At 38.0% G+C, this 27,136-nt stretch overlaps 1 protein-coding gene across 2 annotated transcripts; it reads right to left on the reverse strand.

The window, feature by feature from the left end:
* Window positions 1–2,877: 2,877 nt before the first annotated feature.
* On the reverse strand, window positions 2,878–27,136 carry LOC121422150. Of its 2 annotated transcripts, none has more exons than XM_041617049.1 (7): window positions 27,051–27,136; window positions 15,001–17,705; window positions 12,788–12,878; window positions 11,114–11,430; window positions 9,294–9,401; window positions 8,683–8,910; window positions 2,878–5,461 (listed from the first exon to the last, which is right to left on the reverse strand). In XM_041617049.1, the coding sequence occupies exons 2-7, from the start codon at window positions 17,656–17,658 to the stop codon at window positions 5,408–5,410; spliced, it is 3,456 nt and encodes a 1,151-aa protein (XP_041472983.1). In that variant the 5' UTR covers window positions 17,659–17,705; window positions 27,051–27,136; the 3' UTR covers window positions 2,878–5,407. The 2 variants fall into 2 exon arrangements, with proteins under 2 accessions (XP_041472983.1, XP_041472982.1); XM_041617048.1 differs by having other exon boundaries at window positions 2,879–5,461; window positions 11,009–11,430.

Genomic DNA, 27,136 nt, shown 5'->3' on the forward strand with positions numbered 1-27,136 from the left:
AAGAAGTAGTTCAGTAATCAGTCAAAAGCTTCTTGCAACGCCCTGTTAAGGTCAATGCCTATTGCTTGCGTTAGAAAAGGCATGACCACATTGGTCAAATCAAGTGAAGAGAACGTGCACTGCTGACTACTGATCAATACCACTGCGCATCATGTATGCATGCGACTCTAATGGGGTTTGCAAAAAATTTGCGATCGTTGCATGGCAAATTTAAATCCTAAAAATAATCATAAGTCTTGCAATTAATCTTACCTGCTTCTTGTAATAAGGAGTGTGGCATGATTTGCTAGAGTTGAAATTGATCAATCAATTGTAAAATTACAACAGATCATATGCAATCGATTGCAAATATTTTCTTGCATCACCCTCTAAGTAAAACATAAATCTTTGTGAAACACTCCACCGATCCATACATTATACCTGAGATACAATCAAAAGGTTAATCCACATAAAATCTTCATATATTACATTTGCAACTTCAAGGAAACCCAAACCCAAGAATAATCTTATTGGAAAGAGTAAAATGAAAGGAACAATTAAAAAAAGAATCATCAAAATTGGTAATGAAATAAGCAAGTTATGGGAGTTTGAAAAGTCTTGTTGTACCTTCTATGGGGATCCTCAAATTGGCAAACGTGCTTCAAAATCGCTGATTTTGTGGACAACTCTTCATTTGTTTTGTACACAAATTTTCATATTTTGATCATTATCTTTCAAATTGCACCTTGCCTCCTTTTGAGCACAACATATGTCATGGGAAAATATCATTCACATCACAAATGTGAAGGTCAGGAGGAAATAATGTGAAATATGGAAAACAGATGGAAAAATCTGAAAATTTTGTTCAAAACAAATGGAAAGTTGTCCACAAATTAGCCATTTTGAAGCACGCTTGCCAATTTGGATCCCCATAGAAAGTAAAATAAGACTTTTAAAACTTCCGTAACTTGCTTATTTCATAACCAATTTTGATGAATCTTTTTTAAAATTGTTCCCCTCATTTTACTCTTTCCAATAAGATTGCTTCTCTTCTTGGATTTTGGTTTCCTTCAATAGTTACTGCACCTGCATTGCACCCTCTTGACTAGTAATTCATAATCCATGTCATGAACTTTCTTTTTTTTTTAGGCCACCATCAATTTCAAGCTTAACCGCTCACGATGGTGGTCTCCTTATATTCACTGATTACATCTTATTAAAAGAAAAGTCTTTACTTTAAAATTCAAATCATTGTTTTCTATAACTTATTATGACTATGATGTTTATATTATGAATTATTTTTGTATACTTTATATGTACAATGTAAACCCATTTTAGGCATGTATTATCCAAAGTTTTGCATCCAGAAATAAAAGCCAAAAAAAAACAAACAATTCCATGTGGTGGTGTAAATCTTTGATGCAATTTGGTGACATTGGATTCAAGCAAATACATGCTAAGTGTAATAATGCAGAGTTTGTTTGATATAAAATGGTGGCTGATATTTAAGTTACAGGGGTCCGTTGCAGAAAGAGTTGCGTTTAAACGCAAGTCAAAAAAATCAATCGCAAGTCCCAAATGCGCGCTGTTGATTGGTTGAAAATCAAGAAGCGCATCATATTTAGAGTTGCAATTGATTGCAACTCTTTCTGCAACGGGCCCCTGGTCTATTTCACAGGGCCCATGAAGTCTTACAAGTACAAGGCCATGAAGTACAAAAAGATACAATCTTACAATCAATTGTAACTCATTACTAGTATATCAGTTGCTCGTGACATAACATTTGCTCTGGGGACCGTTTCATCAACATTTTTGTCCGACAAGTTGTCAGATCTGACATCTTTCCTTGATTCTGATTGGCTGAGAGGCACTGTCGGATAAAATGGGACTTGTCGGATAAAATGTCCGACAAGTCCTTTCATGAAACGCTCCCGAGGTCTCAATATCTCTGAGGTCATAGGCCCGTTTTCGGAAGTCGGGTTTAAAGTTGTGGTTTAAGTATGGATAGCCAATTGTTACATAAATCACTAACAGTAGAGATATCATATTTCTGCTCATTTGGCTCTTAACCCTAAATAGACTGGGCTATTTCAACGCCTAAGAAGACTGGGGGGGGGGCTGATTCAGCCCCCCTTATGATCTCGGCCGTCGATCGCGCGATCGCAACGAAAATTGGCACACGCGTTACCCATGGCATTATCTACAAAACTATAACATCAAATTCTGCAAAAAATCTCATGTTTCATTAATTATGCTAATTTATGCGTAAAATCATAAGTTTGCTCTAATTAATAAAATAATGCCCCTGAAATGCTAATTTTTGTTTCACATACTCTAGATAGGCATCTGATCAAATTTATTTTTTTTAAAATTCAACATCACATTTATTTTCTTATGTATTCTATTGTTTTCTAAATTTCTTATGTATTTCTTTGTTTTTCGACTTTTTGTTTTTTATTGTTTTTTCAATGGAAATTGTCGGGGACTTTATTTTGACCATAAAAAAGAGAAAATCAATTGATTTTAAGCAGTAAAAGGAAAAATAATGATACATTTATGAATTTTTGCTAAAAACACTATTTGCATTGGATTTGTACACAAATTCACGTTTTTGAGTAATTTTGGGTCTGCATGCACTTACGAAATGTTGCGTAATTTCCGAACCGCGTACCCGGGGGTCACAATTTTGGTCTCAAAAGTTGCGCGAGACTTGAAAGTAAAAAGTCAGCGAGCGACGCGGTCAAAAAATTTTGCGCGGCGGATTTATCGCGAAAAATGTTGAGGGGGGGGCTGAATCAGCCCCCCCCAGTCTTTTTAGGGTTAAATCATTCATAGTTATCTAGGACATATAAATAGATGATTGTCTTCACCATCGATGAATCAGAAAAAATAAGAAACATACAGTGTAATAAAAATTCTGATGCTTTTGGCTTCCCATAATTTTAGCCGAGTTAGACCACGGTCTAACTTAAACCTGACTTCAGAATACAGGCCATAGGGTTAGAGTTAGGATTGTAATAGACCATTTGGTTCTGAATAATATACATAAGATAAGGGTTTATTTAGTTGTGAAGGATCGCATTTATATTTGGCTTAATGTGCAGATTTTCCATTGGACCAATAGTCGCTGGAGCAAATTTCATGGAACCGGTTTGTCGTAGGCATGCATGTTCTTATACGAGTGATACCAGTCATAAGACGCATAGGCCTGTATTCTGAACTTAGACCATTCATGGTCTAACTCTGTGCTAAAATTATGGGAAGCCAAACGTATCAAAATTTGTTAGCATGGTATGTTTCCGATTGTTTCGTATTTTTACTGTGCTTTTTTCTAATTCTTTAATGGTGAAGACAACTATCTTATGTTGTCTTTCCAGACAGTTAAGAATGATTTGAGAGTCACATGAGCTGATACTATGAACCTCTACTGTTAGAGATTTATGTCACAATTGGCTATCCATAGTCATACCACAACTTTAGACCAGAGTTTTAATCAAACCTGACTTCAGAATACGGGCCATGGAATCTGGCCTGTTACACCCTACAAACCTGATTAATATATTGCATTGCTAAGATTCTACATTGAACAACTATTCGTATTTCGGCGATTACATACAAAGGACACATAAGGCCACCGCACACCTTACGACTGTTCGCGATCCGATTTCGGAACAAATCGCATTTTACTCATTTTCTGAGAATGTAACACATCATTTTATTTGAGGTTAAAATTAATTGAAAGAATTCTAATATAACAATTTTGTAAGATTACAAGCCTTTATTTTGGAATAAAGGCCAAATTAGTTCAAATCGTAGCCAATCGTACGACTGCTATGACGTCATTACGACTAAAATTAAATTCGCTTGTATTCTAAGGACGACAGCATAGTCACAGATTTGAACATAGGTATTCGTACCATGATTAAGAACATTACACAGTAAGATATTCCAACTCTCAATATTAGCAACAAATTCTACTACAATTTATTCTGAAATCGGGTCGCAGACCAATCGTAAGGTGTGCGGTCGCCTTTATGTAGAGTATTTCATGTTGCAATGTCAGGAAATGGCCTTGCAACATTCAATGTGGCCCATGTCGCTTTGAGTGAACCCTAGAACTTGCAAGAGCGACTGGAGAGTGTTCCACAAAGAATTAAGTGAGACTTCAGTATGCACATTGACATCTAAAAATGTCAATACGCAAATGATCTTTAACAAGCAATCTTACTAATACGCAATTACCGCTTGTCCTCTCACCATCATTTGACCAATGCAGCACTGTATTTTATTCAGTAATACAACTGAAAATTTAAGTCTTTGTGAAACACCCCCTGTTCCATTATTTCTTGGCATATCTAAACACAGCACATCTTTGGGGAGAACATTACACGTAACTTTGAAACAAGTAAAGATACTTGATGGTTATCCTGTTGAAATGCCATTGCCCCATATGTTTAATATGCAGGCTGTTAATATGGGACAATACAAATGCTGTAGATCATCATCTTCAATTTAATGGTCATTTAATTCAAAGGAAATGCAATGTTGCTATGTCAGTAATACAGGTTGTGGAACGGTTCTGAAAGTAGGGGGGGGGGGGCGCTGACCAGGCAAAAAAACACAAGTGGCCATTTTTACATTTTTGTACAGGGTTTTAGAAAAATAGGAGGGGGGAGGCCGAAGCCTGTATGGAACATGTATGAAACCTTAAAATGAATCATTATTGGGGCAAAGTCACATTAACCTGGCACATCAAAGCAAAACGACATCTATATAAATATTCATCATGACATTATGAATAATGTCAGCATAAACATTGCGGATTTCATTGCTCTGACTCCATGAAATAACCCATTTATTCTTAAATTCTGAGGAGCATAGCAAAGCTATAAACCCCCTAAGCACAAAAAATTATATTACTCTACTTTTCTACACCTGGCAGCCATTTTGGATTAGGCCAAAATGGTCAAACCCAGAGGGCCTCCTTCATTATCAAAATCTCCCTAATCCATTTTGGTGCCGTTTCAAATAAGATGTACATGTATATAAAGGGAGTATCAAAAGGTGAAACTATTATCATCCTATATTAAAAAACACATACATACTAGTAATCACCACATGTTAAGTCTCCCAAGCATTCATCGGGCAGACATTAAGCGGAGAGGGACCTTGAAGCATCTGCTACACAGCATTGACCTGGGCACCAGAAGGAAGAGGAAAAGGGGCAGGTCCAAAGCAACTTGGCGGCTATCAGTGGAAATAGAGAGGACCGTGGGTGGATGTAGGTTGCGGGCAGAAGCCAGGGTGGAGACGTTCCGTGGAGGCCCTGGGCATTTGGAGGATAGGTAACAGGTAGGTAAATCACCACATGGATTTATTCGTACACTGATGCTAGCTCTATGATGGGGCCGTCTGTTGTTGTCCATCTCTACTCGATCTTCACTTCTACTCTGCATATTGGACACACTGGATCTTGATTTTTCTGCAAGGGAAGATAGCAATAAATAGCCAATGATTTACTATCGACCAAGAGTGGCTGATAATATCGAGATTATCACCTTTATACAGCGTTTTAGTGATGCATTAAAAACACATACTCTTGGTCTGCATCAATTGCCCGTGCAGTATCAGAGCGCATCCCTTAAAAGGACCAAAATCCAACGAATATACATAGGTTCCTGTGCAAAAATTGCTATTTATTATGAAAGCGTATTCAATAGTTTAGTGCGCATGTGCCTTTGTGTGACATATCGTCGCACGCACCACGAGCCGTCTTCTCTGCGCACTTCGATGCGAAAGTTGAGCGCACTGTATCTATTCCACGAACCGTCCTCTCTGTTACGTTGCCCACTGTGGCGTAAATAATTACCGTAACTTCAAGAAAATATAAAGAAACGGGATGAACCCGGGGGGGGGGGGGGGCCACTTACATTGACGAGTGGATACCATGCGCGACCAAAAAACATGTAAAAAGGATGTCTTTTTCACGATAGGGCACGTTACATACGTAACGTGATAAGGGTGTCAAAAACACAAAAATAATGAAAAAAGGCTATCTATTTCGCTAGGAAAATTTCGTGTTTAGGGTCGAATTTGCGGGGATGATAAAACAAAATTAAAATGTTTTATAAAGGATGTCATTTTTGCCCCAACACTTTGTGTTTAGAGTCCGATTTGCGCGAGGTGTAGGTGTGTGTGTGCGTGTTTGAGTTTTGTCAGACGTGTCTCAATCAGATATGATTATTTACGTCTGGGACCGACCTTTAACATCACCATCCGAAAGACGTGACCAGGGCTCGAACCTCTGCATCAATTTGAAACTTCCCCACATAGCTTGGATTACAGCGCACGCCACAACGCCCAGGTGGGGTCGTACTAAACCAAATAAGGTAAAGCCGACGACTGAAGGACCCATTACAATAAAATATTCCTGTACTTGTTTAAGGGTTCATTTCAGGGAAAATTCGCCAAGAGTATCGTTTTGTTTTCAATACTTGTTAAGGGTAGGGTTTCAAACGCCAATACTTGTTAAGGGGTGCATTTTCAGAATATGGAAATTACGTGTCTAAGGTGCTTTTCGAGACCCCATGGTCGCGCATGGTATCCACTCGTGAATGGAAGTGGCCCCCCGGGATGAACCTTTGGAACCTAAACTTTTTAACGAAGACAATGGTAAATATTTTGCTCTCCTCGTAGGTGCACTTATTGCTTGTTAAAAAAAAATTTTCTTTAAATGCGTTTTCTGCCAAAGTAACTTTTGCATCGAAGTGCGCAGAGAGGACGGTTCGTGGTGCGTGCGACGATATACAACATATACAACAATGAAAGCAATGTGATGAGCAGCATAGAGTACAATGACACTCAATGACGTCATAATGAACGACGCATGTCAATGACAAAATTTATCCCAACGAAGCGATGATGCCACAATGTAATAAGTGATATGAGTTGTTCCATCAATTTTCTTTTTTTTTGGGGGGGGGGAGGTGGGATAAATGATAATTATATTGGATGGCTTAACCCTAAATAGACTGGGCTATTTCGACGCCTAAGAAGACTGGGGGGGGGGGGGGTGATTCAGCCCCCCTTATGATCTCGGCCGTGGATGGCGCGATCGCGACGAAAATTGGAACACGCCTTACCCATGGCATTATCTACAAAACTATAACATCAAATTCCTCAAAAAATCTCATGTCGCATTAATGATGCTAATTTATGCATAAAATCAGTTTGCTCTAATTAATAAAATAATGCCCCTGAAATGCTAATTTTTGTTTCACATACTCTAGATAGGCATCTGATCAAATTTATTATTAAAAAATTTCAACATCACATTTATTTTCTTATGTATTCTATTGTTTTCTAAATTTCTTATGTATTTCTTTGTTTTTCGACTTTTTGTTTTTTGTTGTTTTTTATTGTTTTTTCAATGGATATTGTCGGGGACTTTATTTTGACCATAAACAAGATCAGATTAATTGATTTTAAGCAGTAAAAGGATAAATGATGATACATTTATGAAATTTGGCTAAGATTTGCATTAAATTTGTACACAAACTCATGTTTTTGAGTAATTTTGGGTCTGCATGCACTTACGAAATGTTGTGTAATTTCGGAACCGCGTACCCGAAGGTCACAATTTTGGTCTCAAAAGTTGTGCGAGACTTGAAAGTAAAAAGTCAGCGAGCGACGCGGTCAAAAAATTTCGCGCGGCGGACTTCTCACGAAACATGTCTTTTTAGGGTTTATTTTAAAGGTATAGCAAAATCATTGTTAGTTCCCAGTGGGAGCCCTTCTAGTCAATAGGAAGGCCCCGTGACAGGTAGGGAGTATCCCCAATATAGTTGTGGGCATCGCACAATACGTGAATATTGATGCGCTTGATTACAAAGGAGCTGTGAAGGATTTTGGAGAATTAAAAAACAAAGGAAAAACAGAGAAAAAGAGGAGGAATTAATATAGGACCTAACTAATTTTAGCTTGAAAAAATAATTTTGAAAATTGTCATGGATGATGAGTGAAACTAGTACCACAATCTAATCTAAATAATATCATTATATGCTTGACATTCAGTCAGCAGGGTATCGGGGTAATATATACTAAAAGACATGACAAAATTTATGACTGCTACCCCCTGTCATAACTTTTGTCATATCTTTTGCTTGTATAAAAGGATTCCGTGCATTTAAAGCCGCATATTTTTTGGTGCGCGCTAAAGAGAAGAGACAAAATTTATGACAATTTTTGTGATAAAAGTTATGACATCCACCAGAATACCGATTTTGTCATATCTCTGAGAAAAGATAAAATACCTGATTGCACCTGATTGGCTAAGAGGCAAAACCACTGACAAAACTCTTCATGAAACCCTCTCCAGCAGAATGTTTGCTCACTCTGGTTTTATTTCGACGCTGCAAAATACATGGTTACATGTAAGTTTAACACCAGCCTGTGATCTATATCAGAAAACACCAGAGAAGTCTTGTAAACATAACCAGTTTAGAATCAAACTGATCGTGTTCTAATACTAATTGGTGTCGCTTAAATGCCTATTTGGTGTTAGCCTAACGCCAGTCTGGTGCTGTCTCCACCCTTCGGTGTTTTCCAATATAGATACCAGAGTGGTGTTGAATTCACACCAGCATTTTTGCAGTGTATGGTTTGATTTTTTTCTTAATGAGGTGGCTTTCTACTAAAGCTTACCTTCAACCACATGTCGATGCAATTCTTATGGTAGCCATGGAAACAAGGCAGCCTGCGGAGCTCCGCCCCTTCCTCGTAATCATCCATACAGATGGGACAGGAGTTCTCCTCCTGAGAGCCCGAGTGCTGGTCCTTGGCAAATTTGAAGGTTGGAAGCCTGTCTATCGAGGCCTGGTTGAGCCGCTTGTCAACGGCCGGTCCAAGATTTTCCGCGAGCTGGAGGAGGGCCTGCATTGCAGTGAAGAAAAGTGGTAATTTCATTGTTTAGAAATAGGATTATCTAATCCTATTTCTAAACAATTCGGGAGGGTGTTAAGCATGTTTAAATAGGGTGTTGCAAGAAACTTGCGATCAAATGCAAGTCAAATTTGGGTCCAAGAATCAATTATAAGTCTGTCAATTGAGTATCTGAATTATAAAAACGGCCCAAGTCCAATTTATGGCCAAATTGAGTTAAATATGGGAAATAGTTCCTTATACAATGACTCATCTTGTGTATTATGATATATCTGTAATCATCTCAGAAATGCCTTAAATGAAGGATGAAAATCTGGTATGAGTGTAAGAAAAGCCCAAGTCTAGGACAATGGGCTGAAAACGTTGAAACTTACATCATAGTCATTGCCATTGTTGTGATCACCACCCATAACTCTCCTTCGACCTCGTGCTCGACCTCCACCCCGTACTCGCTGTCGACCAGGCCTCGGTGGAGGGTTAATCTGAAAAGAGGAATGACCATCACTAAACTAAAACTGAATCGGGCTACAAACTGATATTTTAATGGCAACACCATTCTACCATAGGGCACATACACCACAAATGGAAAATAATAAAAAGGGCAGTTCAAATGAATAAAAATGAAAATATAATAGATAATATAATCTTAGACAGTTAAAGGACAAGTCTACCCCAACAAAAACTTGATTTGAATAAAAAGAGAAAAATCCAACAAGCATAACACTGAAAATTTCACCAAAATCGAATGTAAAATATGACATTTTAAAGTTTTGCTTCATTTCACAAAATAATTATATGCACATCTTGGTCGGTATGCAAATGAGGGAACCGATGACATCACTCACTCACTTTCTTTTGTATTTTGTTATATGAAATATTTTGATTTTCTCGTCATTGTCATGTGAAATGAAGTTTCATTCCTCCCTGAACATGTGGAATTCCATTTTTTTAAACATATTGTGCTTCAGGCAAGTAGGTCCTAATCATCAAATTCGTAAAAATTGAAATATTGTATAATTCAAACAATAAAAAACAAAAGAAATAGTGAGTGAATGACATCATCGACTCTCTCATTTGGATGTACAACTGGCTTGTTCATATATTTTGTTGAAAATAAGCGAAACTTTGAAATGTCATAACTTTCTCTATTGATTCAAATTAACATTTTTCTGAGGTGGACTTGACCTTTAACCATATCTAGGCCGGGGGGGGGGGGGCCTCGGAGGCCCCCCCTTAACGAGTTGCGCGATATTTTGCCGTGCAAAATTTTTTTGACCGCGCTGCTCGCTGACTTTTTACTTTCTAGTCTTATGCAACTTTTGAGACCAATTTTGTGTCATCCGGGTACACGGTTCCAAAGTTACGCAACGTTATGTAAGTGCATGTCAGACCAAAAATTGCTCAAAAACGTGATTTCGTGTACAAAGTCAATGTAAATTGTGTTTTCAACCAAAAATCATTACCGGTATGTATGATTATTTTTAGTTTTGCTGGCCTAAATGTATGTATTTTATGCTGTTAATGATCTTAGAAGAGTCCCCAATGAATTTCATTGAAAAAACAATGAAAAACAAAAGGTCCAAAAAACAAAGAAATACATAATTGCAAAAAACAATATAATACATAAGAAATTGATCTGATATCACAATTTTTTCATGTGCACTTGCTAAGAACATCACAAAGAGTTTCTATGCCAAAAATTAGAACATTTGGAGTTTTATTTATGGAGTTAGAGGAAAAGGTATGATTTCGCATACTAATTACGTATAAATTACCATAATTACGTAATAACGATTCACATGAAATAAATTACTATACAGTTTTGTTGATTATATCCTAGACAACCAACGTGCCAGTTTTCGGGATCTTAAGGGGGGCCTGGGAGGCCCCCCCCGGCCATATGAACTCCCAAAATACCCCGGCCTAGATAGGGTTAAGGTGATTTGAGAGTAATATGGGCTGATACGTTGCATCTCTACTCTCTACTCTTAATGTCACAACTGGCTATTCATAGTTAAACTACAAATTAAGACCATAGTTTGAATCAAACCTGACTTTAGAATACTGGCCATTAAGTGCAAACACTCACATCATCAAAATATGGGTACGGCATCCAGCGTGAACCCATGTCGTGATGCATATCTAATAACATTTCCATGCCAAGCCCATGGTCTTCGTAAAAGCGCCCTCTAACGTTTGCCAAGTTAGGGATTCCCTCGTCCACACGAGCGTCGGAGTTGCGCGAGCGACTGCCACGTCGTTGGCGATGGTCAGGACGCCCTCTCCTGGGCAGGGGAGGAGGTGAATGAGACGGCGGTGGACGATCCGGTCTGCCTAGGTCTAGGAGCGATGATGCAGGCTGGAAATCGTAGTTCCAGTTGAAGCTGCCGATCTGGACGGGTACATCGGAGGAGACTTCGATAGAGATGTTATGACGAGGATTGAAATTTGCGAAGGTTCCAGCATCGGGTTCGTTCACCGCTTCCCTTCTGTCGCTGGCTGAATGGGTAGCTGATAGAAAAAAAAATGAAACATTGAATGATTATGGGAATCTTTATTACTAACAATAGTAAGAACATTAATAACACCAACAACAACATACTGTTATTCATAAGTTGCATAAAAAGTACACTCTACGTATCTAAGCGCTTACAGATTTATTTTTACCCTGGCCATCAGATTCAAGTAAAACCTGCACAGAAGTCATGCACATCCTCCACTCCCTGTGTAGTATACCAGCCACTTATGTGAAGTATTCTCAATGCTGAGCAATTATGCAACTTTCATTTAGTACGAGGGGGCCTTTTCATAAAGCTTTGAATGAAATAAATTCATTATCAATCAAAATAAATTCATTATCAATCAAAATAAATTCATTATCAATCAATCAAAGCTCTCCGCAAGTTACGAGCAACTTTAAGAACGGATGGTGATCCTTCCTTGTGGTAAATGATATTCACCAAATGTTCATTGGTGATTATTTAGTGCAAAGTAAGGTTCACCGGTCATTCTTTAAGTCACTCTCAAGAACAGCTTTATGAAACACACACTGGGTGCCCATTTAACACCTGGGTGGAGAGTGGCAAAATTTGGATTGATGCCTTGATGGAAGGACACAAGCCACAGTGAGATTACAAGGTAAGAGTAAGAGCAACTATGCCATGGTACTGGGTAATCAAACCTGGAAGTATGGTCATGTGCAGCCTTAAGACCCCGTTTTTTACACCTTGCTAACTGTTCCCAAGTACATATTTTATATACTTTTTGGCCTGTTTCTAAAGTCGGGTTCAACTTAAACCCAGGTTTAAAGTTGTGATTCAAGTATGGACAGCCAATTGTTTCATAAATCACTAACAGTAGAGATATATTTCAGCTCATTTGGCTCTCAAATCATTTGTAATTGTCTAGGAAGTATAAACAGATGACTGTCTTCACTATCGATGAATCAGGAAAGAGCACAGATATATAAGAAACATGCAACTTAATAAAAAAAAAATTACAATTTAAGCTTCCCATAATTGTAGCGCAGAGTTAGACCATGGCCTTAGTTAAACCTGACTTCAGAATACAGGCCTTTGAGTTTTCCCATTGATCATCTCATTTCCCCCATTACTACATGTATGTAAGCCCCTCATTTCATGTGTCGGTTTTCAAGAACCCCATTTCATTTTAAATTCCAGCTCCAAAGTATCTCCATTTATTTGTAGAGGGCCATCTAACTTGTTCTTTCTTGAGCCCCTCAATTTATAAGCAACTTCTATTCTTAAGAATATGGTTTCAGATTTTGAGGCCACACACCTCTTTTCGTTCCAATTCCGTGTGCCTCACCCAACGGTAGCATGAATAACTTCTGCAGCTAATTACTTACCTGTCGATTCTGCTCGATGTGTATCTTCCCTTGATTTGTTAGTCGGCCTATGCTGCTGGACAGACCGAGCCATTTCTGCATCATACTCCTCCTGTAAATTATTTCAATAAAATGTACTTTTGAAAAAATAGATATTAATACATTTTGGTCATAACACAACATACCTAACAATTCTGTTTGACATAAATCATACATTGAGTGTACCAAAATATATCATCAATCTTTCCAAACAAAAATAACTTCCAGAACTAGCAATATTCACAGCTGTAAATAATTCCATTAGGTAGCCTGACATCAATAGACATTTAAGCAAAAAATAACCAGAGTAGGGTATTTTCTCAATTAGCCTATTCAAGGTTGTAAAATGCACACAAGCAGTAAAAGTTCAATTGAGATAAACCATGAAAGTGGTTATCAAATTCACTGACATGCATAATTTGTGATTTGATGGTTATTCATGTATTCATTCAAAGATATTCTTTTTATCACATTCAAGCTGAAGAGCAACAAAGTCTTCATAATCATGGACAGTAGCCCTAACAATAGTCAAATGTACCAAAAGCAGATGATACAACAAACAAATTTTCAAACTTTGCCCTGAAGTACTATTCTAGTCAATTGGGAGGGGGGGCTGTTTCATAAAGCTGTTCGCAAGTCAAGAGCGACTTTAAGAACGACTGGTGATCCTTTCTTGTGGTAAATGACATTCACCATTATGTTCATTGGTGATTATTTAGTGCATAAGAAAGGTTCACCAGTCGCTCTTAACTTACAAACAGCTTTATGAAACACCAACCTGGTCTATATACAATGCCTCTTGTTCTTAGAATACATACATACATACATTTAATATTTATATAGCACTTTTCCATGTAAACATGCTCAAAGCGCTTTACAGTATCATATTATAATTATGTTGAATATTCTGCTCTCCAAGTGCTAACAATATTTATCAAATGGATATTACAAAGAAAATAAATAGGTCTTTAGTTTGTTTTTGAATAATTGCAGTGAAGGACATGAGCGGATGTTGATAGGGAGATTATTCCAAATACTGGGACCTGTGAAACCTATGCATTGTTGACCTTTCTTGCAGTTCATTCTTGGGACTTGTAAAAGAAAAGGGTCTGTTCTAGAATGTAATGAATATTGACTTTGTTGAACTGGAGAAAACAGACATGGTATGTATTGTGGTGTTAGGTTATTCATGGACATGTAAACAAGCAATGCAATCTTATATGTAATTCTCTTTCTTACCGGTAACCAATGAAGTTCTTTGAACAAAGGACACACATGATCATATTTTCTAGCCATTGAAATAATACGAGCTGCACGATTCTGAATTCTTTGTAGTCTATCTAAGTCGGAAACATTAATATTAATCAAAAGAGAATTTGCATTATCCAAACGGCTTAAAACCGGTGAGCGAACTGCATGATGGCAAGCCTCATAAGTCAACATTTTCCCGACCCTAGATATATTGTATAAATGAAAATTGTTTTAAAAAGGGAATTTATTTGATGAGTCATCGTCAGAATTTGAATGCTTTGCCAGGAAAGCTTATGCAACATCTTCATTTGAAAATATTTGTGCTCATCCTAATGAAAAAAATCGTAAGTCATTTGAGAAGTTGATCATGAGCTACATGTAACCATGGCCTGGTTTATTTCAGTAAAGACAAAATTCAAAATGTGGGAAAGCTGCTATGAGAGAAGCTGTCAAGCTTTTGATTAACAAATACTGCACAGATATTTCTTAAAGCCCCCATCACACTTATTTCGAATCAAGCAGAGTTGGCCGGAATGAAAGGACTATTGTTTGACCACCAGTTGGTCATTTAAGTCTACTTCGAACACTGTTTGAATGTTTTGAACATGACCAAAACCTTCCGGACGACCAAAAGAAATGACAAAAATATTTCGAATGCACTCAGAATGCAGTCAGAATATTTAGAATGCGCCGAGAATGTCCAAGAATGTAGCACGAATTATCAATCTGACTCCATTGCCGTTCATTTTGACTAGTGTATGATGATTCACCTGGTCAATTTACTGAATTTCAACTCCAGTTTAGTGAATAAATAAGTTCCTCTCAAAAATTTCTAGATTTTTTTAAATATTTGTTTCGTTCCAGCTGATTCTGAATAAGTGTGATGGGGGCTTAAGAAGCCGAAGTCAGGTTTCTTTATGTTGAAAAATGGTAGGTATTCTTACCTGCAGTCTTCTCGCCATGGCTTCATCCGACTCCATCTGGTTGAGTTGACGCAAGAGTGAAGGTGAGACTGTATTCCTCTCATCTGCAAGACTACCTGTAGCGCTGCTCCTGGAAGAGCTTTTAGATGAACCTCTGGCATCTTTCTTCTTGTCATGTGCTGCATTCTTTTTGTGGCTCTTTCTTGTCTTGCCATAGGTTCCTACCAGTGAGGAGGCATACGCATAAGAATCAAGAACCACTACTTCATCGTCAGAATCATCCTTCACCGTGTTCACCGTACCTTCTGAAATGCCGCTTGACGAAGGTAGATCCAAAGGATCAGAAGTGTGGAATCTACTTGAGGTTATCTGGCGGCCTTCTTTCCTAGAAGGACCATTTTGTCCTTTTTCTGTTTTCTCACCTCTACCTTTTGAGTACCTTGACTGAGCTAACTCATCACTAGATGATTGACCTGATGTTTTGGTGGAAGGAATAGGATTTTTCTTTGAAGAAGTTCTTGACACGCTTTTTTGGTTGGGATAGGACGGTGATATAGTTGTTGAACTACTTTGAATAGAATCTGATAAATGATTACCGTCTGTAATTCTCTTTGAACTTGTACGATGTCCAACTCTCCGTTGATCCCTGGAATTGCTTGAACCATCAAAGTCTTCACAAGTACTATGTGAATTGACTTTCCTCCGTTTGGTCCTTTCCTCCACACTCTCAAGTCCATGGGCACCATCCTCATTCTTCCGCTTCTTATCTGCGGACAAATGGTTATCCTCGTCTTCATCGCTTGAAAAATCAGCAAACAATGATGCCATCAGCTTCTTCTTCGTCATTGCTGAAGCAAATTTACCCTTGGCATTTCTTTTCCCTCTGTCATCATTACCTGTTGCTGATCTACGATGTGCCATTCCATCCTTCTTATCATCATTAGCCCTACCTATAGAACTGCTGCTAGAGATACCTTTAGCCGTCTGCGCATCATTATTCAAAGTGTCCTTTCTGTGTGATACCCCACTGCTGACACCAGACTGTGGCCTCCAAGGAGAAATGACCGGAAGCTTCTTAGAATGGGTTGGAGAGGCCCATGAACTCCTGTTTGGAGGGCTTGTCCAAGTTCTTGACGGAGAAGTAACCAATGGATCATGCATGTGTTTCGCAGAGTCGGCAGGTGATTTATCACAAGCAGATTGTCTGTTCTTTTTTGTAACATATGAAATAAGAGGAAGGTCATCATCTTCACTTGTTGTCACTGATCGCAGATACTTTCTACTCACCTTTTTTTCAGGACTAATTACTTTGTTGAAATAATTGTCCTCTTTTGAATTCACTCCCACTCCTTGTCTTCTGTGATCAAACGTCTTTGAGGAATCGTCAGAGTACTTTTCTGGAGAGGAAAACTTGTCAGCAAAGTCCCACACCGGATCCCTTTGTCTTGCTTCCTTTCTCTCACTGCTTTCTGAGCCCTTCAGCTTTTGCATCCAAATTTCCTTCACTTTCTTTGTTGGAGTGTGCACGGTCTTCTTTGGACTTATGACATCATGACTTGAACGTGGTGAGCGGGATGAAAACAGGCTACGAGCTGATGAAGTAGACGGCAAGTCCTGATCTAATTTAAAGTCATCATCTTCTGACAAGAGATCATTCAAAAGAACATTAGGCCTATCACGGTTTCCAGAATGGCCAAGTTGAGATTTCGGAGAGGAACTCCTTATGTTTCCATCATCACTATCTTGCTTTCTGTCCTGACTTTCCAGGTTTGGTGTGTCAGGGATCAAAATTGGACTTCTAATACTGAAGGTTGAAGGTGACCTGAGAGTGGAACTTGGACTAAAATGCGTCCGAAGTTTGTTAGGACTGTATCTGCTACTGCCTTTTGGCTCTAGTGAGGTAGACTGCATCTTTTTGTTCTTATCCCAGTGTATATGAACACTTGATCCTGGAGAGGCATGCTTTGGGCTGACTTTCCCTACGTGTCTCCAAGGAGAAATGGGCAAGTTCAACAACTTCTTTGACGTTTCCGTAGGACTGACATGTATCTTTTTCCATCCTCCTTTGGAAGGACTGGGAGACAGAGTGCTGCTCGTCTCCAGGGGCAGGTGCTGCCTTCCAGAAGTGTCTGGTTCATCTTTCGCAAACTTGCCACAGATGTATGATTGTGGTTCTTTACTGACCTGATGACTAGGAGCTTGTAACCGTTCTGAAGCAGTGTCCGTTGATGTCAGTTTAGTCTTGCCAAGTTTCCCCTTTTCAGAAACAGGATATTTAGTACTTTCTTCTTGATAAGGTGTCCTGAAGCATTCTGCTTTACTGGTACCTGGACCACTTGTTTTACAATCTGCAGACCTTGCAAATGGATTACCTTTGTCTAATGTCGGCTTCCCAGGGAATGTTGGACTTAGAGGACCCCAGGAGATGTTGCTAGTCACTTCCGAGAGCGGACTTCCACGTTCCCCAAAGGCTGTCCCATCCGAAGACCCTGACGTCGTCAACCCTTTCTTCAACTTATCATGTGCCTCTTCAAAGAATGGCTTGGCAAATAACAAGTCCTTTCCATCTCTAGGACTTCCCGATGATGAAACTTGACGTCTATTGATGCGCTTCCAGAGAGGGGTATTGAAGTCAAGCTCATCATCCGAAGTTGTGTCCATCAGGGAGATATCATCCATCTTGAGTCAGTTGGATACCGGCCTCTCATGTAAGTACTGCAAAGAACCTGAAATGCAAAGAAAACAGTTGTGATGAAGAAAATTTTGTATCATTAACCAGTGTGCTAAATAACATAATTTTGAGCATATTTCAGTAAGGCACCTTTAGGCTTTAGCGACAGTGATTTTCCACGATCGCGGAAAACGGACGGAATTCACGGAATCGGCTGTTTGAAACGGAAAGTGGCTTTTCAAACGGAAAATCACGGAAAACATGTTTTTCTCAAAATGCACAAAAAAGCAACAGAAATTAATCCCAAATCCTCAACAAAATGCGAATATCAACTGAAAAAACACAATCTCACTTTGCAACAACAATCATCATAACTACACTCGAGCCTCTCCATCACTCGATCGTATCCAAATTAGTTTACACTTGTAATATAATGATCACGGTGATTCATCAAATCCAAAATGGCGGATATTCGGAAGTCGTCGACTGCTCAAAACGATGTCCGAAAAGTCCCCAAATCAGCGATAAAATCCCATTTAACAATAAAATAATGCTAATAATATGAAAGGTGAGAATATATTCATGTTGATTATGGGCATTATCGTGATATGTGGGAACCACCGTTCACTTCATACAGCAGCGCTTTATTCAGTCACACGCACGGTTCCCTATTTCCACCTCCATTCACTTTGTACACAAGTGCGCGTACACAAATCTACGAGTGGTTCCCAAAACCACGATTTGGCCTGATTATGTTTCCCTTATTATTTTATGAGCTTGAATCTCTTCGATTAATATGAATTCTAAAGCGACTTTAGTACATTGGTAGATGCAAATTTTGAGCAGCGCTACCATTTTGACATCGCTACTCGTTGCGTATTGGTTTTCTATGTAAACGGATTTGTCAATTTTTCTTGTACACAAAGTCTATGGGGAAACAGAATTTCCGTTTTCAGACATGCTGAAACAGAATTTGAGATTCTCTGAAACGGAAAAGGCAATTTTTAGAAACGGAAAATCACTGTCCCTACACTTTAATGAAAAGTTAACGACATAGCCCACAAAATATCTTTTTAATTAGAAATAAAAATCATTCAATAAATTCAGTTTTAGTTTTGGGCCAAGGCATATATGGCGATGGGTCTTGATCTCACCTCATTTGTTTTACGTCACCCACATCCAATGATAGCACACTTGTTGGTATAAAAAGGGGCAGAACTTTGAAGATACATGTACTATCCCTACACATTCAAAAGTAGTTACATGTAGGCCCTATACTTTGCATCTGACAGGAAATTTCACGATTCTAAAATGGCATTAAAAATGAGGTGAATTGCTCACATCTTATGAGTGTAAATGTTTAACTTTTTAAGACCCCTGATACCCATATTTCAAACATCCATATATATCCACATATTTCTATTGGCTTGCTCATTAACTCTTCATGCGTTACGTTCGCATTATTGCACATCCGTACGCGTGTTTCGTTCGCATTTTTGCACAACCACACATTTCCCATAGACGTCCCCTGTCCTATTGAACAATTGGATGCCCCGGATCGTGCCTAGCTACAATGTATAGCCTGGCGTTTGTGTATACCGTACGTGTACCGATCGATCGTGCGACATTAGTTTATCGTTCGACGGATTATCGCAGTTTACAAATTACAGAATCGTTGAGTTTTCCCCAAAAATCAATACATCCTGATCACAGCCAGGAAGTTCATTGAAAAAGGAGAGGACAAAATCAACAAGTGGAATGCCTCTGGCCGTCTCACCTGCATCACGCGGTTCAATATAGCAGCAGTGCTGACTTTTAAAACTACTCTAACTCCCACAAGATGTTCAGTGATACATGGTTACTCTTATGTCCACTTTTTATGAACTAGACCAATAAACTTACAGAGATATGATGGTTATTCAACAAAAAACCCCAACATGGCCAATGTTCATTGGCCTTACATGACCTCTGACCTTGATCATGTGACTTGAAACTCGCACAGGATGTTCAGTGATACTTGATTACTCTTATGTCCAAGATTCATGAATCAGATCCATAAACTTTCAAAGTTATGATGGTAATTCAAAAGATACACCCAATTCGGCCAAAGTTCATTGACCTTTGACCTTGGTCATGTGACCTGAAATGCGCACAGGATGTTCAGTGATACTTGATTACTCTAATGTCCAAGTTTAACGAACTAGACCAATAAACTTTCAAAGTTATGATGGTAATTCAACAGATACCCCAAATCGGCCAAAGTTCATTGACCCTAAATGACCTTTGACCTTAATCATGAGACCTGAAACTTGCACAAAATGTTCAGTAATGCTTGATTACTATTATGTCCATGTTTCATGAATCAGATCCATAAACTTTAAAGTTATGATGGGAATTCAACAGATACCCCCAATTCGGCCAAAGTTCATTGACCCTAAATGACCTTTGACCTTGGTCATGTGACATAAAACTCACGCAGGATGTTCAGTGATAATTGATTAACCTTATGTCAAAGTTTCATGAACTAGGTCCATATATTTTCTAAGTTATGATGACATTTCAAAAACTTAACCTCAGGTTAAGATTTCGATGTTGATTCCTCCAACATGGTCTAAGTTCATTGACCCTAAATGACCTTTGACCTTGGTCATGTGACATGAAACTCTAATAGGATGTTCAGTAATACTTGATTAACCTTATGGCCAAGTTTCATGAACTAGGTCCATATACTTTCTAAGTTATGATGTCATTTCAAAAACTTAACCTCAGGTTAAGATTTGATGTTGACGCCGCCGCCGCCGGAAAAGCGGCGCCTATAGTCTCACTCTGCTATGCAGGTGAGACAATAAAACCCTCCTCACAAACAATACCATGGCCAGGTTTATTGTTAGGAGTCTGTGACTCATGGCACAAATGTGAATGAGACCCTTTCACTGGAGTGACCTTGACCAGGCAAAAATTTACTCTCTTTTATTTTCCACTACATACATGTATGGGCTATTTTTATCAGATTATCATGATTTTGGTATCAATACAAATCTTGTGTAATGAACAGTCCAAGTGGAAAAATAAAATTCATGCCACAAACACAAGACCAAAGTAAAAGGGGGGCTTAATTTTGTTGGAAGTATTAGGAGAAAGCATTTAGAAAATATAATTTACTATACATTTTTCCATAATTTATCCAATAAATCTATATACGATAAGAAAGCCCAGGAAACACTCTACAAGTTTGCTACACAACATTTTCTTTCAAAATGATCAGATAAAAAGTTATGGCACTCTAAACAACAGAGTGTATTATACTGCGTAGAGGGGATCACTGCTAAAATAATGCAACACACAGGGGTTTACAGGTGAACGCATGAAGAGTTAAATTCCTTTTTAGGTATTTTCACTTTTATGGGGATTTGTTCATTTCAATGAGGTAATTTTAATACCGGTATGCAAATTAGTGGAAATTTCAAATATCCAAAACAGATTCTAGCGTTTTATTTTCCCTGCTCGTCTACTTGTATGCATATCTGCAATTTCAATAAAAGAAGTTATGCAACAACCACAAAATTTGCAAAGACAGATCTATGTATATTCACCACAAAAATCTGAAAAATGGTGAAATATTACATTTCAGGCATTTAATGTATAAATGGCATACAAATGCTGCCATTTTCATCAAAACCCCCAAATCATGTGTAACATTAGATTGCACCATAAATTTAATTTGACCCTTGACATTGCTAACCATTACCATTTGGCATTGGTTGCAATACTTTTGCAATTATTAGATTCTATTTTTCTTTCATCATGTTTATTTTGTCATTTTTCCTGGAGGGGGGGCGCAAGTCAAATATATTGCTGTACACATGTGTGACCAAAAAAAAATGTTGAAAGGGGTGTTTTTTCAGTTTTAGATGCAGGCACACGTTAATATAGAGGTCTACATGATTTTGTGACTTATTTTTCATTAGATACTTGGGGATATTTTTTTTTTAATTCATAAAAGTGCTTAAATTAAAAAAAACCCTGTAATTTTGAGCATTTTTTGTGTAGGCCCTATATTGGTGGTAAGTAAAGCAAACTTGCAAGAAAAATGACAATGTCATTCAGCTGCACTGACTTACAATGTAGTAACTTTAGAGAATATTTCAAAGTGGCACTGCTAACACCAGACCTGCCAAATATAGTATAGTCGTGACTTTTATATTAACGGACATTATCATGATTCCGGACGCGCATATTACTGCGTATGAAAACAATTTTGTACCGTATTACCGTAAGACTTCCGCAGTTCAATTTCACAGAGCAATACATAGAACAGGATCGCAAAAAGAAGGCGAAAAAATCCCACTTCTACATTATTTACCTCTAAAATGATAGAAAATACTTGAAATATCATATAACACAGTTTTGCATTGACAATTGAAATATTTTCTGACGGAAATATGGGGCGTGGTTTGCCCAATGTTGCGCAAGGTTTAGTGTGATTAGAGCTGTCAACGATCAAAAGCGCATGGGTAGAACTTGATGAGCAGGCACGATATGAATGAGCATAATATTGGAAAGTGCCATGGAACATGCAGTTAAAAAGAAAAAATAAAATTAGATAGCAAACACAAATTTTCATAATATAATATTTGGAATAGCAAGTTCAAATTCTTTTTGATTGTGATTCCTCTAGTTGTCGTTTTCAAAGCACTGAAATAAAGGTGTCCGGTAATAGGATACACTGCTGTATATATGTACGACAATTGGTGGACTGTTTAAGGATGTTCCACAGTTAAAATGAAGTCCATATCATTTTCACGAAATTTTGCACAGAGTATCTTTGGTATCTATGCATTACGAAAATGCAAAAAAGATTATACAATATAATAATATAGGTTCATGTGCTTATCTTTTTTCTACAGGTCTTCAAAGTAGTCGTATTTGAATGGTATGCAATCTTGCGCAATCAAGAAAATTATGGTATGCCTCTCTAATAGTCAATAGATTTTGAGCACGAATTCACCAAATGAGTTTAACTGGATACCGCATCAAACTTCATCTTCAACTTCAAGATATATAGATATAAAAAAGTGTATACCAAAGTAAGAGTCTTTTAATTGGTAAAACTAAATCTATATGGAGTCAGCAGCGCCCTCATTTGGCAACAATGGTGCAAAACTCGGAAAAAAAATCTTCAGACATGAATCTACTCAAAAATTACAACAGTATATTGTAAGCTGCACTTTTTTGAAAATCCATGTCATTTTCATCAAATTCGGCTCAATTGTAGAGGAATGCAGATCGAAGGTGGAGGGAAGCTAATAATAATACTGGGTCCATGTACTCGTTTTTATATCAGTGTCCAAAGCGTTACGAGTTGGCTTGAAACAGCCCAAAATGCACCAAAAAAGTCTGTCAATACCGTGTAAATGCGAATGGTTCCAAAGTCTTGCTCCCAAACATGGAAAATCCATGTCATTTTCATCATACTTTGCATATAATACTTTAGCACCTGAATATTCCAAATACCCAGTATGCAAAAAATTAACATGGGTCTATGTGCTTGATTTTTTGCTATAGAGCTTCAAAGTTAACCCACATGGATGTTCTCAAGAATTGCGCATTCAAAAGAATTTGAAATTTTTAGACCCCACAATCACAACAATGAGTTTAAAGTCGAAATTCATGAAAATGTCATCAAATTTTGAAATATAATAACTGTATACTTAAAATGGATAATCTATTTACATTGCTTTCAATTTTTTGCTCATTTAAGTCTTACAGCACTGTCAGTTCTTAGAAATTACGGGAAAGAAGAACAAATTTCCAAACTCAAAAAATTCCAATTTCAATAACAAACTTAGGAAGTAAAAGAAATGCTGCACTTTATTCAAACCCCATGTCATTTTCACGAAACTTTGCAAAGTTGTAGAGGAAGGTTAACTTGGGCGAAGTTCGTGCAAGCTCCACTCCACTTCACACTACGCTCCACCTACCCGAACTTTGGGATGGTGAACTCGATCGGATATTATGGGTGACAAAATTGGGATCAAAAAGTGGTTTATTGCAAAAATCAAAGAAAAAAAATATAACGAGAAAGAAAAATAGCTTAATTTCTTACTCTTCACCCAAGTTCACCGTTATTTCACTCCGTGTCCATCCTCCGGTTATCCTCAAAAGTGGTAATTTGGGGCCAGTATCAAATTCCTCATACGTACATGTACTATGCACGGCTGATTTCAAAACATTGCATGCGATCAGTCGCGGTCGCAGGCCAAAGAGCATAGATATTATAATTGGATGGCTCAGAAAATACCAGAAATATTCTAAGAGTAAGAGTTTGGGAAAATATTCCAAGAATCAGTGGAATATTTTCTCATTATATATTTTTTCTTAAAATTTTTATAATAAACCACTTTTTGATCCCACCTTTGTCACTCGGAATATCCAACATCCAATCGAGTTCACCGTCCCGAAGTTCGGGTAGGTGGAGCGTAGTGTATTGAAATGGAGATGGAGCCTGCACGAACTTCGCCCGAGGTAAGAGTAAGGTATAGGCCTACAGTCATAAGACCAAAAGCTTCGGTCTCTGTTATGTTGGTTGTTCAGCTGAACTCTGTTGGCTTCACTCACCAAATACAGAGACCCAAGTTCTAGCGCGATCTGTACAGGGGACTCAATGACAATGGCCATATGTTTATGTACTTAAGATCGGATAAAACGGGGCACTCACACAACATGCGAGGTTAGTAATACTAACCTTGCACAACGCATGTGGTTTCATAGTGGACTTTGACGTTTTCATTCATCACACGAATGTGAGGGAATAAAAAACGCCAAACGTTTCAGTATTTCTCCACTAATGATTTCTTTTTAATATTTTTAGTTTTTTAAAAAAAATGAATTGGAAATTATTTATAAAACTGTTTTTATCGCTTACCTCCAAGTCTCAACCAGGATACTCCGTTCGATCCGTCCTTAATACTGCGGTGGAAAGTACGCAAACAACAATCGAAAAGCAATTTTCGTATCGAACATTCTCAATTCAAGTCGTCAGCGCGTAATAGGAAATTGTACCAACAAGTGGAATGCCTCTGGCCGTCTCACCTGCACCACGCGGTTCAATATAGCAGCAGTGCTGACTTTGAATACTACTCGAACTCGCACAAGATGTTCAGTGATACATGGTTACTCTTATGTCCACTTTTTATGAACTAGACCAATAAACTTACAGAGATATGATGGTTATTCAACAAAAAACCCCAACATGGCCAAAGTTCATTGACCTTACATGACCTTTGACCTTGATCATGTGACCTGAAACTCGCACAGAATGTTCAGTGATACTTGATTACTCTTATGTACAAGTTTCATGAATCAGATCCATAAACTTTCAAAGTTTTGATGGTAATTCAACTGATACACCCAATTCGGCCAAAGTTCATTGACCTTTGACCTTGGTCATGTGACCTGAAACGCGCACAGGATGTTCAGTGATATCTGATTACTCATATGTCCAAGGTTAATGAACTAGACTAATAAACTTTCAAAGTTATGATGGTAATTCAGCAGATACCCCTGATTCGGCCAAAGTTCATTGACCCTAAATGACCTTTGACCTTAATCATGAGACCTGAAACTTGCACAAAATATTCAGTGATGCTTGATTACTATTATGTCCAAGTTTCATGAATCAGATCCATAAACTTTCAAAGTTATGATGGGAATTCAACAGATATCCCCAATTCGGCCAAAGTTCATTGACCCTAAATGACCTTTGACCTTGGTCATGTGACGTGAAACTCATGCAGGATGTTTAGTGATACTTGATTAACCTTATGTCCAAGTTTCATGAACTAGGTCCATATATTTTCTAAGTTATGATGACATTTCAAAAACTTAACCTCAGGTTAAGATTTCAATGTTGATTCCTCCAACATGGTCTAAGTTCATTGACCCTAAATGACCTTTGACCTTGGTCATGTGACATGAAACTTTAATAGGATGTTCAGTAATACTTGATTAACCTTATGGCCAAGTTTCATGAACTAGGTCCATATACTTTCTAAGTTATGATGTCATTTCAAAAACTTAACCTCAGGTTAAGATTTGATGTTGACGCCGCCGCCGCCGTCGGAAAAGCGGCGCCTATAGTCTCACTCTGCTTCGCAGGTGAGACAAAAATCAACAGGTTGCATATCATGTATATACTTATTGGTAAAGTACGCCATCTTTTGACAAGATGATGATGAAAGTGGATTGAACGAGCAAGAAAATAATGCTGATCGCCTAGAATGCAGCTAGCTTGCAGCACCGTAAACAAAGGTACGGTAGGCACTTAAGAACCAAGTTTGAAAGGACACTCGTAAAATTATGTCACTCTCGCGATGAATATTCATTAGATCCTGGTCGTGCGTGTTCAATACAAACTCTAGCTCTGCATGCATGCACTCGGTGTGTATTGAACACGCACGACCACGATCTAATGAATATTCATCGGCGAGAGTGACATAATTTTATGAGTATCCTTTCAAACTTGGTTCGTAAGTGCCTACCGGCTTGGTGAATAATATCGCGCGCCCTCTTTAGGCAAAAGTTGATATCAACGCTGATCAAGAGGCATCTACGTGAAGATCACGAAAAATGCTCTTATTTTATTAAAACAAACAACAAAGAGAATTCAACAAACGATCCATATGGTTCGGTAAGTGTTATAGAAAAATTATAAGTCATAGCTATGATGTAAAGTCATAGTTATTTTAGTAAAAATGGTGTGAAAGATTCGCGTGCACCAGGTGCATATGAATCCTTCACACACGAGACGATTTGAAACCATGAGTGAAAACGGGGAAGTGAATTTGCATGACAGCTGAGGTAAGTCACTGTTTTTGTTCCTTTTAACTTGATTTTCTCTGTGTTTTGGCAATTAAATAATGCCAAGACTAAAGCTACCTGTTTGCAATCTACTATCTAGTCTAGTCTCTAGATAGTACTTGCAAACAGGTAGCTTCTACTTTTTCTAGATCTTTTAATTTTTAGAAGGAAAGTAGAAATCTCGGGGGTGAAAGTTTCAGGTTTTGGCGTCCTTCGTGTAGGTGAATGAGAAGGAAGACCTGGCTTCATCGAGAGTAACCTTACGTTAGCAAATCAATGATTTAGTATAGTCTAGTAAAAGTACTAGTACTACTAGTACTACTAGTACTAGTATGGTGTGTTCTACTAGTAGTAGAACACATCATAAGCCTTACGATGCCCGACGTCAATTAACACGCCCGGGACTACGTGCTACTGATGGTATAACATCAACGTCATAGATGATCAAATACTAAAATAAAAGTCTATGTTCTAAGCCTAGGAAAAGGGTGTATAAGTCAAAGCCTAGAAAAATACGTCGTAATTAATTTCGTATACTTACATCATGAAAAGTATACAGCTAAGAAAAGTAACAAATATAACAATCTTCCAAATATTGCTGACTCAAACTACAGATTCATCATCTAT

The sequence above is a fragment of the Lytechinus variegatus genome, chromosome 9 (assembly GCF_018143015.1).
Source record: "Lytechinus variegatus isolate NC3 chromosome 9, Lvar_3.0, whole genome shotgun sequence".
Lineage (NCBI taxonomy): Eukaryota > Metazoa > Echinodermata > Echinoidea > Temnopleuroida > Toxopneustidae > Lytechinus > Lytechinus variegatus.